The following is a 15,885-nucleotide window of genomic DNA, read 5'->3' as shown; positions in this document are numbered from 1 at the left end:
AATTCAAATTTGGAAAGAAAATTAAACTTACGCTAGTATTATTTTTATTAGGCTATTCAGTATGAATTTCCATATTATGCTCCCCAAAATCCACAGCATAATAAATGTAGACCTTAAAAAAATTTTTAAACTCACCTTGTAGGTTATGTGTCCAACTGTCGCAGCCCACCATCCAGACCTCCACTCTATTTGACCTTTTCTTTCTATTGGCACCTGACAACTTCTTCTGACCTCTTCACTTTGTGCCCAGGGCTACCAGCATCAAATAGGCTCTGGATGGTAGGCTTTTAGAAAGAAAAGTGGATGGCAAAATTAAATTATTCTTAACCCCTTTCCTGGCCTTATTCAGATCAGCAAAATTATGTTTCTTATGTAGCAAATTGAAAAAAATTGGTTCAGAAGAATGAGAATATTAAAAAAAATTCAAAGGAGAGTTTTATTCACTTCCAACAAACTTGCTCATGTCTACTGGTTACATATTATAATGTGATTAATTGCAATTGATTAAAAAGTAGCTAATTCAACTTAATGTATGTATGCCATTTAGGAATATTAATCAGTTTGGTCATAGCAATGGTAAATTGTACTGGTATGGTCACAACACTCTCTCGTATAAATCAAAAAGTAATTTCCTACCTAAGCTTCAGTTTGTCCAGTTGTCTTTTTTTATAGCAAATATCTAGAGGTGCTATGCTCTGGCAAACTGGCTGTTCCCATGAGAAGAAGACAGAGGTGGGTTTAATGATGGGGTATCAATGTTATGAAGGCTCAGCTTATGTGAAATGTATTTAAATTGTCAATAATGTAACATTGCATGACAATGCAGTATTTTTCAATGGGTTTCAGCAAGACTGCAATGGTCTAGTTTGAAGTACTTATTTCAGACAAAACAGTTTAAAAACCCACAAAACTGCTTTTTTCAATAATTAAAAATCCAAAGTCTTGAGCATGATGCAAAACATAATTCCTTTTGGTACAAAAATAAAGTTCTTTACCTGTGTCCAAAAAATTCATAAGCACCAAAATTATGCTTTTCGGTCACCGCAGTTCCTCAAAAATTGCTGTAACATGCAAGAGAGAAGTCACGTTTTTCCCAAAATGATACTTATAAAAATATCATCTTGCCCAGCAAAATATAAGCATTCACACACCTCAAACGGCTGAAAAATAAAAATATTACAGGTCTCAGAAAATGGTGACATAACGGCAAAAGTTTTTGCAAACTTCTGATTTTTTTACACCAAAAATAGTAAAAAATAATATAAAACCTGGACATGTTTTGCTTTGCTGTAATCGTATTCATGAGAAGAATCATGTTGCATGGTAATTTTTGCCACAAAATGTATATTGTAAAATCAACTCCCAGAGAACAATGTCAGAATTGTGTTTTTTTCACAATTTCACTGCACCTGGAATTGTTTTTCTATTTTTGAGTACACTATATGGTAAAACGAATGGTGTCAGTCAAAAGTACAACTTGTCCCGCAAAGAACAAGTCCTTGTATGTCTATGTAGGCATAAAAAAAAAGAGTTATGACTCTGAGAAGGAGAGGAAAAAGCAAACATTTTAGGCTGCTTTCACACTAGCGCCGGCACGGGGCCGTTGCTATGCATCGGCCCGACGTACCGATGCACGTTGTGAAAATAATGCCCAATGTGGGCAGCAGAAGCAGTCTTACGATGCTTCCGCTGCCCTATTGTAAGGTCCGGGGAGGAGGGGGTGGAGTTTCAACCTCGCATGCGCGGTCAAAAATGGCAGACACGACGCGCAAAAAAAACGTTACATGTAACTTTTTTTGTGCCGATGGTACGCCAAAACACGACGCAACCGTCGCGACATGTGGCCATACGTCGTAATGCGTCACTAATGTTAGTCTATGGGGAAAAAACGCATCCTGCAGACAACTTTGCATTGCGACGTACAGCCAACAACACTAGTGTGAAAGTAGCCTTAATTAGATGTGGCATGAAGGGGTTAAGTGCTTCTTAATCAGGAGCATCAGATTACAGCACACCTCCATATCATGACCAGTGTTAAAATCTCCGGTCCAGATGAATTGTGGCCTTAATATTTTGGTAGAAACAGGAAAAATAGAGACTAAAAACTTTAATTACATTTTAGTTAAATTAATTGAATCTATCATGGAACTGGGTGACTAAATGATAGCAATACAATATTTCATTTTAATGGACCTTGATACCTGGAATGTTGACAACTACTGTGACACAAATACTTAAAGTTAATGCACATGAGATGGATGCCATACAAATGAAATAAAGAACTTATATTCAAATAATTGAGTGACATGTAAAAGTAAATCCTAACTTCACTCAAACCCTAAAAATTCCAATACTCACAGGGGTCCAGGATGTTGCAATACAATAAATTCTTAAGACGATTCTCACACTTGTGGAAGTCCCTTCCGGGTGATGTTAATTCTCTCAGAATTCTCTCAATGTATAATTAGTCTGGATTTTTTTTTTCTTACTAATTAATAATTTTTCTCTTTTTCAGTAAAAACGTGTGGGTCTAATCTTCAAGGTCCAGGTGGCACATTCACATCGCCTAATTTTCCATTTCAATATGACAGCAATGCCCAGTGTGTCTGGGTGATCACTGCAGAAAATCCTAACAAGGCAAGTGACTATATTATCTATCTATCTATACATCTGTCTATCTATCTATCTATCTATCTATCTATCTATCTATCTATCTATCTATCTATCTATCTATCTATCTATCTATCTGTCTATCTAAAATACCAGAAAAAAAAAAGGTAATAAATCAGCACCCATCAAAACATGCTGGTGGAAACTAGACAGTCCAGTCCTGGACAATAAAGTACAATCAATAAAGAATGGCAGCACTCCCATTTCGAAAAATTAAAAAAAAATGTATTTATCCCAAGCCCATGTACACAATATTTTGGTTCAATTGTGAAAAAGAATCATTTGAAAAACGAACATGAAAAAGTCTCATTGTCTGAACTGAAACATTGTGGATCCTTCATTTAATCTTTCCCACTATCAAGTGCTGTCTATGACCACAAGCAAAAATATTAGCGGTATCTCATCCTGTTAGGGCTAGCAGAACGCACCGAATGAATATAGAGATTTTATTATAATAGATGCGTTCGCAGCCCGGGGTCCACTGTGCAGGTGAACCTGCTGCTAGCAAATGGTGGAACTATATTGTGGTATGAGCTAACTCTGTTACTTCACAGAGTAGCCGTGAACTCAAAGCACTGCGCCCTGTTAGACTTCACAGTGGCACAGGCTAACTACCCAAACGAGAGCAGTCAGTGGTCATGCACGCACACAAAACTCCTAGCCGGAGGTGCCAGCATTCTAGGGGCTTATTTCAGCCGGGACCCTGAACACAATCATACATGACCACACTGGCGCAAAGTACATAACTTAGAACAATACTAGCGCATGGCCGTGCGGCCATGCGAGCCTTAAATAGTTGCAGCACATACATGACCTTCCTAGAAGGACCAATGAGAGGCTGCCACAGAGCGTGAGCACCTACAGGACCTTCCTGAAGGACCAATGGCCTAAGCTGCAGTATCTGATCATGTGACCCTCGATCTCCACTGAGACATCTTACTCTGGGCATGCTCAGAACGAGAAAAGCAGGACTTAGTCCCAGAAGCGTCTACTCGCCGCTGCCCAGCATTGACTTCAATGGCAGAAGCAGGGAAAGCAGCAGTAACTATTTATACAGAGTCAGACTGAGTGAGACGCTGGGACCGACGTCTCCGCTGAGCAGGCTCCACTGCAGCAGGAGAAGAATGGGAGACCGCAGCGGAGATGGACCGAGATTCCCCATGTGCAAAGGTGGGAACTCGACCCCTAACACTTCCCATATTGTAAAGGTACATACAATCATATGCTGCTGAAATAATGACAACATAACACCTCTACAATATCTACATAGAAAAGCCATACTTTTGATATTAAGATTTGTGACAGTCTTTTCCCAGGAAATCTGTGAATGTTTGTTGGCCAGTGAGAACAAATTTGTTTCATGCGACTGCATGGTCTGGCCATCTCTAAGGTTGGCAATGGCTCATATAATGATAATGTCCAGTAGTACAGGACTGCTTTTGTCAATTTTTTGTTCAGTATTGGGAACAGAATAATAAAAGTAACAATTGTGCCAGATCCGTCACATGTCAAGACCAAGGGAGTCCAATGAACAAGATTTACTAAAATGCAGTCCTTTAAGATTCTGCCATTGTGTCTGTGATTTTACAAAACAGAGCTTCAGACATTATTAGAAATTTTATGCATAGCTTCTGATTTGTCCATTTCACATTTTTTTATATTTTCTATATTGCTTTGCAAGTGAATGTCAACTCTTGATCTCCTTCTGAGGTAGGAAACTAAAACGACAGTAACCATGGCAGCCAATTACACTAATTCTACAGTCAGTTAAGAACATCCGTCCAGTCAAATAGATTAAACCTCAGAAGACTCTTCGACTATTTTTTTAATGTGCTACCATTAAACTGGAATTCCCTGAACAGTAATTGATTATGCTGCAATATCCCATCCTACATGTTATGGAAATAATAACATCTTGTAGTTTAGTGCAAGTGGTGAGAATATTATCAAAGCCATACTCCGAATTACATTTCAAAATTATCTGCCCCATGGGAAGATTATCATCATGTGAATATATGCAGGTGCGTTGCTTGGAAAACACAAATTTTAATGGAGAGGAAAAACAGTATTTGAAACCCGAGGAGAAAAATTCATTTATATTTTATATTTTTTTAAATGTGTTCATATAACCTCAATACCTGACTGTCAAATTAGTTTTCCTCCCTGCCTCCAGATATACTGCGCAATCGGTATGCTTGTGTTTTCAGTGTGGAGAGTGGCTTAAACATCTGCTAGACAACACTTGTATTGGCTTATTCTCAATAATAACTGAAAGATCGGACATGAATTTTAACATGCCTGATTCTTCCCGTTGAAAAAAACCTGACAGGGGAAAGTTTGGAAGTCCCCAAACTCATAAAAAGTTGTCTGGCCTGAAAATTGGCTTCACGCGCTTCCTCCTAATTAGAGTGTAGCACATTTTTCAAAATTCAGTTCCGACTAGGATTGGCGGCAAATATTTGTTTTTGCAATATTTGCCGAACACAGCCAAAGTCAATGGGAATAGAAATGACCGAATATGTGGGGAACCAATCATCAAACATAAATTCGGAACGAATAGGGTAGCAATATGGCACGAATATGGAATATGAAAATTTATATTCAGCAACCAAATCTGAACGTATTTGTTTAACTCTACCCATAATGCCTTGCTGCTATTACATCACATGATATAGCATAGCAAATCAGGAGAGATAATCAGAGCCTGTATATAAGCCAAGCCAAGGAATACAGCAGCCGTTTTCAGGTGATTAATGATAGTGAAAAAACATCAATTCTCACAGCTCAGCAATGGAGACAGAAAGATTAAGCCAAATATTGTGGACAAATACTCAAGACTATAATTTGTTTTAGAATAGTAGAATGGAAAAAAGATGACTTTATTGGTCTGCAAATTATACAAAGATTAATTTGCTATTGGGAGAGATACTAGAGACCGTGTTCTTGCTTGTAACACTTGACTGTAATGCGCTTTCTACCTCACAAAGTGTGTGTCACCAAAATTTTTTTGCACACCTTTTTATTAATGAAATGTTACACCCATACACTTCTAGCCAATGTATTCTTATAATACAGGTGTACCTGTTTACCTAATATTTCTTGATACATCTTTTTTGGAAGGGGGTTTGAATTTTGTTAAAAAAAAAAAAATTCTGTAAGAACTTAGAACAATAATTGTGTGCCAGTTTTCAGACTAGAATACACACCTTGCCGTATTGCGCACCCCAAGTTTAAACAACAAAACATAGGAAAAAGCATTTTTTGTATTAATTCTAATTTCCTTGATAGTTTAAACTGGAGGAGTCATTAGAACTAATTTTAATATACTAAGATAGAATAGGGAGGTAATAAATTTATTCTTAAAGTGTGTATTAAACACACATACAGCTCTGGAACATATGCACATATACATACACACAGTTCTGCTACATGCACATATAGGCACACATAGAATATGCACATAAATTGGCAGAAAATGGAGCTGCAAATCCACACCAGAAACAGTCAGTTCTGTCTAAGATTTCTGCTGGAGATTCAGGGGAAAATATAGGTCAGAATTTTCTGGTATGTATTTATTGAGCTTAGTGCAATATACATAAACATAGAAGTATAAAGAAACCTTCAATCAGCGGGATCTGCTCTCAGTGATCAAATTGGTATTTGTTACTAAGTGCTAGAAGTGAAAATGGAGTGGACACTATGCACAATAGGTTCTTATCCGAGGAAGGAAAAAATGTTAGGTGAAAGAGGGAACTGCTCACCTATAGAGGTTGTATTGATCCACAATAAAGAATTTCAGATGGAATACCTGCTGCACCACACACAGAATAGGAAACCTGTTGAAATGAACTAGTGGTGGGAGTATGAGAGTGATAGTCTGCGCTGCCGATGTGGATTCTGAGAAACCAGGAAAAAGCAATGCTGTGGTTTTCTTGAGGATTCAACTGGACCTACTTTGAAATGCTTAGAGAATAAAATGCATGTAATCATATTGTAGTTTCTTGGTTTTTTGGCATCCACATAGGTAGTGTGGACTATCCACCACATCCTCCCACTACTAATAAAAGTGCTAGAAGTAAAATATCTTAAGGGTTCATTCTGTAGAACATATTATACAAATGAGTTCTGCACATTTACACACACACAGACACACACACTATACATTACCACATCTTGCAGTTCCCGAGCGGGACTTGAAAAGAAGATGCACAAGCTGAGCAGTTGAAGGACCCTTCACATAATTAAATCAAGAACCTCAGACTGTTTTCATATCGCAGTAACCTTCTTCCCCTGATCTGCACTGATCACAAAGATCAGTGCAGAGCATGGATAAACATATATTCATTCATTAATTCATTCAATTTTACATTCATATTTCTACATTCATATACAGTAGCATGTAAAAGTTTAGGTACCCTTAGTCAAAATTTCCGTTATTGTGAACAGTTGAGCAAGTTGAAGATGAAATCATCTCTAAAGCGGCTAAAGTTAAAGACGACACATTTCCTTTGTATTTTAGGTATAAAATAAAAGATATATTTTCACGTTTTACATTTTAATCCTATGAGTTGCTCTCACTGAAATTTTGCTGGGTCTTTTAGGCGTTAGCTTGATCGCCAATGTTCCTGTTAACCGCATTTTCTTAATTACATTTCAAACTGAGGAAAGTGCAACTTGAAAATACTTTGATATCTTCTTATAGCCTTCTCCTGCTTTATGGGCCTCCACAGTTTTCATTTTCAAAGTGCTAGGCAGCTGCTTAGAAGAACCCATGGCTGCTGTTTTTGGCACAAGGTTAGAGATTCAGTTTTCATAAAGCTGAAAAATTTGCATCATCTGGTGTTTCCTAATGATGACAGTGAACAATCCATAGCTAGAGATGGACTGTCATGATCCGGGTCGGAGTTTGCCATGTTTCTCCTGCTCCGGCCTGGTCATGGTGGGGTTAACTATTCCTGCCTCTCTTTGACTTGGGAGTGGCTATTTCTTGCTGCTTTTTGCTGGCAGCTTGTGACAGTAAAAGTTTTGGGCTTGATGGGACTGCTACTTGTGAAACCTCTGTGTTCCTTTTGCCTGTGACCTCCCTTACCTGTACCTGACCTGTCTCCTGTACCTGACCTAGTTTGACTCTGGTGTGTATCCCCTCCGTTTGTGACTCAGCTAAAACTCTGACTTTGTCTCCTGTTTTCCGTCTTTGTTACCACACATCTGTCTGGCTTTTTGACCTTTTGGCTTACTGACTTCGTTCTCTGTCTCACGTCTCTGGTACCTTTGCTCCTGGCTGGTTTGGACCCTCGGCTTGTATTTTAGCCACGAGTTCTGTTTTCCCCTTTGAACTATACGATTACCGACTGTTACGGACTTGGCTTGTTTTGACCACTCTCTGTTGCCACCTGGTGGCTTAGTGCAGCGTGCACTGGGCTGCGGTGTGGCAAGTGTGACCTCTTTTTCTGTCACCCACTCTCCTTCGTGGAGTCTGCACATACCTGCATTGCTGCAGCGTGACATGGGCGAACCTAAACAGTAAAGTTCGGCATCCATACTGAACACATTTTTGTAAATTTTGAAATGTAAAAAATTACAAAATATTTTTGTTTTTGCCTAAAGTTCAAAAAAAATGTTATCTTTAAATTTAGCCCTTTTAGAGATTTTTTTAATCTTCAACTTGCTTAACTTTTCACAATAATTTTGGCCAGGGGTGCCCAAAACTTTTACATGCCACTGTATGTATGAAAGTAAAATTGCAATTCTTAAAAACTCAACATAGGTTAAGTGGTAAGATTTCTAGCAGAATTATTTTTAAATGCATTGCTTTCAGCATTTTATTTTATATTAAAGCAGATATTAAAAACTGTTCATTAAATTCCCCACAGAGCCTTGAAGTGAGGCTAAAATTAAACATGACTTTTGCAATATTGCTAAAATTCCTAATGTTTTTAGAGCAATTGATTGTACTTGTGTATCATTAGTTCTTTCTTTCAGTCATAGAGCTATGTTTAAGAACATGAAATTGACCATTTCCACTAGCTACTTATATTAAAACTCCTGAAAGCATTACGCGGTAATCACTACATATTTGTTATTCTGTGATATAAATCTGAAATAAAATAGCATGTATGGATTACCTAAATTTGTGTTCAAATATGCTATTAACTAAAGATTGGTGAATTTATTCATGTGCAATTGAATTTTACTTGAATTGTACAAAAATCCACTTTCTGGACATTAAATTTTTTTTTGCAATTTTCTTTTTCCAAATTCATCAAAATGGCAGATGGCTACATACTTCATCTTGCTTATCAGTATAGGCCAGACAAAAGGTTAAAAAGAAAAAAATATGCTCACCTCTCTGGCTACTGGTGCTGCTCCCTGACCACTCTCTGGTCTTACTAGAATCCGGAAGTGCTAGCCCTGAGTGAATATAGGGCTGTAAATTCATTGCAAAGGAGGATCGTACAGTGGGCAGGGAGGAAAGTGATTGGCTGAAATGCTAGTGGTGAGGTATGTTTTTTTATTTTAGGCATTTTCTGGTCACTTACCTTCTTCAGCCTCCCCGACTGCTTCCTGCCTGGTGTCTGTTCCTTCAATGCATTACATCATTGGACCAGTGTTCAGGCTAGATCAGGATTTTCAGTCACCACAATCCCCAATGTTCTTTCATTCATTTCCTTAGGTACCTGCACCAATTCCATTCTTCTTTTCACCTATTGCAATTGATGCCCACCTATGTCTGTCTCAATGCTTGACTATCTGACATTTTTTGTAAAGGTAGTTATATTAATGTCAGTAACTGAAAATATTTTAGTAACTTTTATTATTATATTTGTGCTCTATATAAAACAGTGCCCTTGGTAAATACTGTAAATGGGGTCAGCAATGTATTGTGCCTCACTTTATTTACCAGTGCTGCAGTGAAAATATTCAAAAACTTTTTTTTCTTGAGACTACAGCATAATTTTACATTAAAGAATATTAACAATCCAGTGAGGAATAAGAAAGTGGAGCTTTGACCACATGCTTCCACCTCATTCAGCTGCCTCTAATCATTATTTAGATTATATAGCGAGCACAACAGAAAAGTAACTTGAGATTCTGTAACACAAAATGTAGGGCAGAATAAAAAAAGACATTTCAAGTACAATGCTAAACCACTGTTTTATTCTCAGCATGTATCAATTTATGATTATTACTTTTGAATAATTTTAGATATTTTGTTACGTAATATTGTAATTTTTGGGGTTTATCTTCATACACTTGCAAGATAATTTCATTCAATTGTCTTATTCTGTAGGTTATTCAAATAAATTTTGAAGAATTTGACCTTGAAATAGGCTATGATACTTTGACTATTGGTGATGGAGGAGAAGTTGGTGATCCAAAAACTGTTTTACACCAGTAAGTTTCTATTTCATTTTGGAGATTGTTTTTGTAAAGCTGAACGGTAAATTTATGTATTATATTATTTCTTCTTCTCTTATAAGGTTAGTTCTAATTTATTATTGTTATTTTATTGGATTTTTTAATGAAAGTTTCAATAAAATCATGAATAAATATAGAAAAATAAGAAATATTGATTCTTGAAGACTAATGTTTAGTACGCTAGTCTTGAGGAATAGTGCGCTGGAGTAAGATACTCCACTTAATGAATTTAGAGCATTTTTCTGTTGCCATGCTCCAAATGGACTGGAGAGCATTTCTGTTGTAACTTATGCCACTTTTGTGACATAAATTATTCTATATTTGTTGGCGGTTGTCAACCACACCTAATCCAATTAATCTTCAACTACTTTCAACAAGTTGTCAAAGTTGGCATTTAGAGAAATTTCAAAGTTTAATGCCAAAATTCTTGGAAAAACTGTTGAATTAATCAACACTTTCATTTTTATTTGGCCTAGTCTTTAAATTACCCAAGATATTATGCACTTAAAAAAGTTGTTCCACAATTAAATATTTCAAGTTTTGATTAGATCACACATTACATAATTTTAAACTGAAAAAACTTTAGTTAAGAATTCTCTATGTCAAGGGACAGGCAATGTATTTTATTGGCTGGTCTGTACAATAACAAGAATAACTTCACAGCCCACATACAAGAGGATCTGAGTGTCTGGGCACAAACATCAACCAATCCTGGACCTTCATGAGGTTCAATACCCAGGAGTTGTTCACGCTTCCTGCTACACCACTAGAGGGGAAATTAAACATTTCACAGAAACCATTTACAGCAACAAATTGCCAATATAATGTAGGGCTGTAGAAGATGTCCAGAGTAACAATCATTCTTTGCAACCACTTTCTATTCCTGCAAAGAAATTATGATCCTGAATAAAGGATCCACCAAAATTCTCTATTTAGTTATAGGTAAATGCTTTTTTAAATCCCAATAAACATTTACTACTAATAGGTATATCTTCTTAATGAAGTCTATGGTACACAACAAATCTGATCGTATTTAGAACATAGGGAAGCATTTTTTACTGTTTAGTTGAAGTTTTAGGTTTGATTTGAAATTCACAAATCTAAAATTGCCATAATATATTATATATTATTTGTATTAGGAAAATACTAAAGCTTGATTGTATTCTACCTTTTACAAAAACTCTTACTTTAATATAGGTTATCTGGAAGCTTTGTTCCTGACTTAATTGTAAGCATGAATAATCAAATGTGGTTGCATCTACAAACTGATGACAGTATTGGATCAATTGGATTTAAGGTGAACTATAAAGGTAAGACTAAATTCATTAAATATGCAAATGGAGTTTAAAGTTTACCTATAGGCATTTAAATCAGTTTTTCTTGATAAATATGAGTTGCAGAGTTAGAAAAAGACACATTGAGCTGTTACTCACTCTTCTGAGATACATTGCCTCTTTGCCGCTTCTCTAGCCTTCTTTAAACAGCTGCAGTAGAGACATCACAGCAAGTTTTAGACACCACCATGTCCAGCCCCATCAGCATGGCCTTGGGAAAAGGTCCAGAGGGAATGTGAAGCCGCAACAAGAAACTGCGACTACAGGAGCTGTGCCAGCTTCAATTTGATTCAAGAATTGGTCCATTGTAATGCCTAGAACATTGAGGATTACGATGAAAACTCCACTGAGGTAGACCCAGAAGAATTAAACTGCTTGCCAAATCAATGATCCAGTAACAGTCTGGAATCAAATACCCAGTCCCAAGCAGCCTGAATCCAGGAATTGTTAATCGCATTGGGACTAAGAGCCTCAAGTGGGAAGTGGGCTTCTGTTACGGATTCATTTTTGGGAGTTCCAATACCTCTACTGCAAGTGCCGGTCCCTACATTTATGATGGCCCACCACCAAGGAAATCATCTCTGCTACAGAGACATGCCAGTGTTTAATGAGTCCAACACAGAGGTTGATGAACATCTGCCAAGCTTTAAGACTCTAATGCTGATGCACCAGGTACCCACAGCTGATTGGGAAAAATACTCAGTTTGCTGACAAGTTTACAGCCAGTCGACCCCTGGAGACCCTTTATGCCCACCAATCGCAGGAGACCCCTAAACCAAGTATTTGAGTGGTCACCAACAAATCAAGCAGGACTACCCATCAGAAACCCTACCAGGAAAAAGTTTTACAAGCAAGATCCGTGATTTTCCAAACTCACAGTGCTGTTATACATGTGGTCACCTTTGGACACTTGATCAAAGATTGACTACAAGGTTGGGGCCCCATGCCTTAAGTCTGTCTGCTGGTCCAGCCAGTCAACATCTACCAAGACAAGCCATCAGGTTGTGAGGAATGCTATCTCCAGGGATACATCAGCAGCAGCTGAATTAATATACCTGTCCACACTATATGGCAAATTGACAACCCTACACCAGCTAACCTCCATCACCACATCCAGCCTGTTAATATCATTGATATCCAGGCTAAGGGAACTAGGAACATTGGGTTTTCCATCACTCTTGTCAGCTCAGATATTGTCCCCCCATAACACCATTTACCATGCTGTCAAGTGGCCATCTCCTGGGCTGGGGTCAAAACTTGTTGAATGGGAACATTTACATGGACAATTTACCAGCTGATGTATGGGAGAAGGAGCTGGAGGACTTGATCCATTGGTATGGGCAGATCTGTACCATCGAGCTGAAGAATCGCAGGGGAGGTGGTGCTACATCGTGCTATATTGCCTTCATCAGCTTACAAGATCCGCAACATTTGGAGGATGACGTGTTTGGACACAATGGATGAAAGTTCAGTTCTCATCAATTCCCCAACAAGTGGAAAAGGATGATTGGATGACAAAGGCACATGTTAATTCAACAATCGATGTTTGCTAATTTGGTGAATACCTGCTGACTATTTATTGTTTCAGTCGCTGGAGCTTTTTGTTCTGGAAACATTGAAGTACAAAATATTCAGGTTAATTGAACATTTGAAGAATCAGAGATTACCTTCTCCCACTCCCGAATCTTTGGATAATGGCCTGCAGGACAGCTGTGGGTATAAAAGAGACCTCTCTCCTTCTGCAGTGAGTCCCCAGAGGACATAAAGTAAAGCAACTTTGCTCCAACCAAGAGGAATATAGGTTTGATCCACTCCCCATCACTGAACAGAGACATTTGGAGAACCAAAGATTGGACAATCAGGTCACCTGGCCACATACTTCAATGCACTCTGTCAGATTCCTAAGCTCACTCCTTCCTCAGGGTACTACTGGTTGGGAAAGGTGGAACTGAAATTTCCAAAGTTTCTGATGTTCTAATTCCCAGTGAGCCTTTTTTGCTTCTGCATCACACTGCTGACTCATATGCAGTCTGTGATCTATCAGTATACACAAGTCTTTTTCACATGTGCTGTTACTTAGTTCTATTCCTCCCATTATGTAGATGTAATTTTCATTTGTCTTGCCCAGATGTAGAATCTTGTATTTATCCCTGTTAAATATCATTCTACTAGTCGCTGCCCATTGTTGAAGCTTATCTATATACCTCTGATTCTTTTCTCTGTCTTCTCTAGTGTTAGCTATCCCTCCTAGCTTTGCAATGTTTGCAAATCTATGCTGCGTTGGCCGGGTATTAAACCTGGGTCAACTACTTGGGAGGCAGCTATGCTCACCACTTTACCACCCATTTAAATAAAAATTACAATGAACAAACTAACAAATACAGACTGGTACAGATGGGAGAGGGTCCTGCCCTTGTGAGCTTAAAGTCTAACTGATCCCTGAAATGCATAACTGTCACAGCTCCACATCCACATCTTGCGCCATCCTCTTCTGTCTTCGGGCATAGCCACATTCATTTTACATATGGTGCTCATGATAGAAAAGACATTGGAACCAGAAGTTCTAGATGGTGCAAGATTTGTTCTGCCATTTAGATTGGGGTGGCTGGGCCCTGGAGTGCTGTTTAGTCTGACTGTATGGGTGTGTGTGCTTTCCAGCTTGAGGTATCTGCTCCCTGCTCCAGCCAATTGGACAGCACTACCAGCTTACTGCTGGAAGCTGACAGATGTAATCTTGGTTTCTCTGGTTCAGTCCTATTTGTTTAGCTCCTTGTTGTATCATTTGTCCTTGTTTTGACATTTGCTTGTGTTTCTGACTATTCTTATGGATTATTATTTTGTACTCTTCCTACCCTTTTGCTTCTGACCTGGCTACCTCACTACTCCTACCAGCCTCTGCCACAGAATAGCAGTTTATTCCTTGGACCCAGCCCACGGGTTTCTGTTTAAGTTCAGATCAACATAAAGGGGTTAAATGGTGAAAGTGAAGGCAACACTTGGTATCTAATAGCAGAGAGGCTTGTGCTAAGACTGTCAGTGGTAGCCGTTTTACAGCTGCCAAGCCACCACTGATAGTATGCCCTTACAGTAACCTTTTATCACACTATAAGAATACAAATAAGATCTTTTAACCTGCTTCTGGATTGATGCTGCATCTTATTGGAGTGAAAGTACCAGTTTAGCTGACTCTTTTTCTTCTATATACTTTTGATAGTGAAAAAAACTCTAAATAGCCTCCCAAATTTAACAAAAACAATTTTTTTAGCTAGAGATGAGTAGATTGATTTGCAAAGGAATGAGTGTCAGTCAAATTTCCTGAAATTTGCATATTTAAACAAATTCAAATGGTTAGAGATTTGATTTGAGGTTTGCAAAAAAAGAAAAAACTTGTTCAGCACCATTTTCCACACTGCTGAATCAACAGGGAATGGGCAAACTTTGCTTTGCGTTGTCACAGTCTTTGCCATAATGCCCTACAGCTGGGACATCTTACAGAACATCATACCTTGAACAGTGGTGGTAAATATCTGAGCCATTATAAATCAGTATTTCTAAGTGGAGCACAGTTTGTATGGCATAGTTGTTTTCCATTGCCAAAGTCACTGTGTAAGTCTATGTGGAGTCTTCTCTTTCTCCTGGATAGTGTAAGCTCTTATGGTCAGCAGATTTCTCTGTTTTTCTCACTTGTAAAGTGTGAGCTCTTATGGTCAGCAAAGTACTGTCTTTCCCATAGAGTGTAAGCTCTTATGGTCAGTGGGGTCCTCTCTTTTTCTCACCTATAAAGTGAAAGCTCTTATGGTTAGTGGGGTCCTCTCTTTATCTCTCCTGTAGAGTATCAGCTCTTATGGTCAGCAAGGTTCTCTCTATATCTCTCTCCTGTAGAATGTAAGCTCTAATGGTCAGTAGGGTCCTCTCTCTCCCGTGGAGTGTAAGTTCCTATAGTTAGCAGACTCCTCTCTTTCTCACCTGTAAAGTGTCAGCTCTTTTGATCAGTAAGGTTATCCCTCTCTCTTCTACCCCATGCATCTTTTCTGAGCAATTACAAGCTTCCCAGCATTAAAATTCACGCAAATTGATTTTAATTTTAAGATCCAATTTCTTTTTAACATTTGGTCAAGCCAGCATATTCGAATCTCTAAATATTTACTCATCTCTAGTTTCAAACTCAATAGCTTACATAATAACTTTTCCAGGTTTTTGTTAATGGGTTTTATCTGATATAGATGTATCTACTTATCTACCTTTACTCCTATGAGAATTCATTTAAAGATTACAATTTTTAACCTAATAAATTTGTTGTATTTTTTCTGACATACTAGAAAAACCTTTGACAAGAACTTACACTCATCACAATCAGTGGCTGGCTACGTAGAGTCATAGTTTGTATAGCTTCAACATCTCCCAACAAAGTATCACAAAATCAAGTTTTTTATTTAAATCTGGTTATTCATTTTAGAATATT

The 15,885-nt window shown here is 37.9% G+C and overlaps 1 protein-coding gene across 7 annotated transcripts in view; it reads left to right on the top strand.

Moving 5' to 3' along the window:
- CSMD3 (CUB and Sushi multiple domains 3) overlaps window positions 1-15,885 on the top strand; it is a 1,888,113-nt gene that overhangs the window by 999,282 nt on the left and 872,946 nt on the right. For all 7 annotated transcript variants that reach the window (XM_077271102.1, XM_077271099.1, XM_077271098.1 and 4 more), the window contains 3 exons: window positions 2,516-2,637; window positions 9,962-10,065; window positions 11,287-11,399. In XM_077271102.1, the coding sequence (XP_077127217.1) occupies window positions 2,516-2,637; window positions 9,962-10,065; window positions 11,287-11,399 (339 nt within the window). The remainder of the gene's footprint in view (window positions 1-2,515; window positions 2,638-9,961; window positions 10,066-11,286; window positions 11,400-15,885) is intronic.

Source organism: Ranitomeya variabilis, chromosome 6 (assembly GCF_051348905.1).
Source record: "Ranitomeya variabilis isolate aRanVar5 chromosome 6, aRanVar5.hap1, whole genome shotgun sequence".
Lineage (NCBI taxonomy): Eukaryota > Metazoa > Chordata > Amphibia > Anura > Dendrobatidae > Ranitomeya > Ranitomeya variabilis.
Note: the sequence above shows the minus strand (reverse complement) of the source record. Positions and strands in the feature narration are given on the sequence as shown.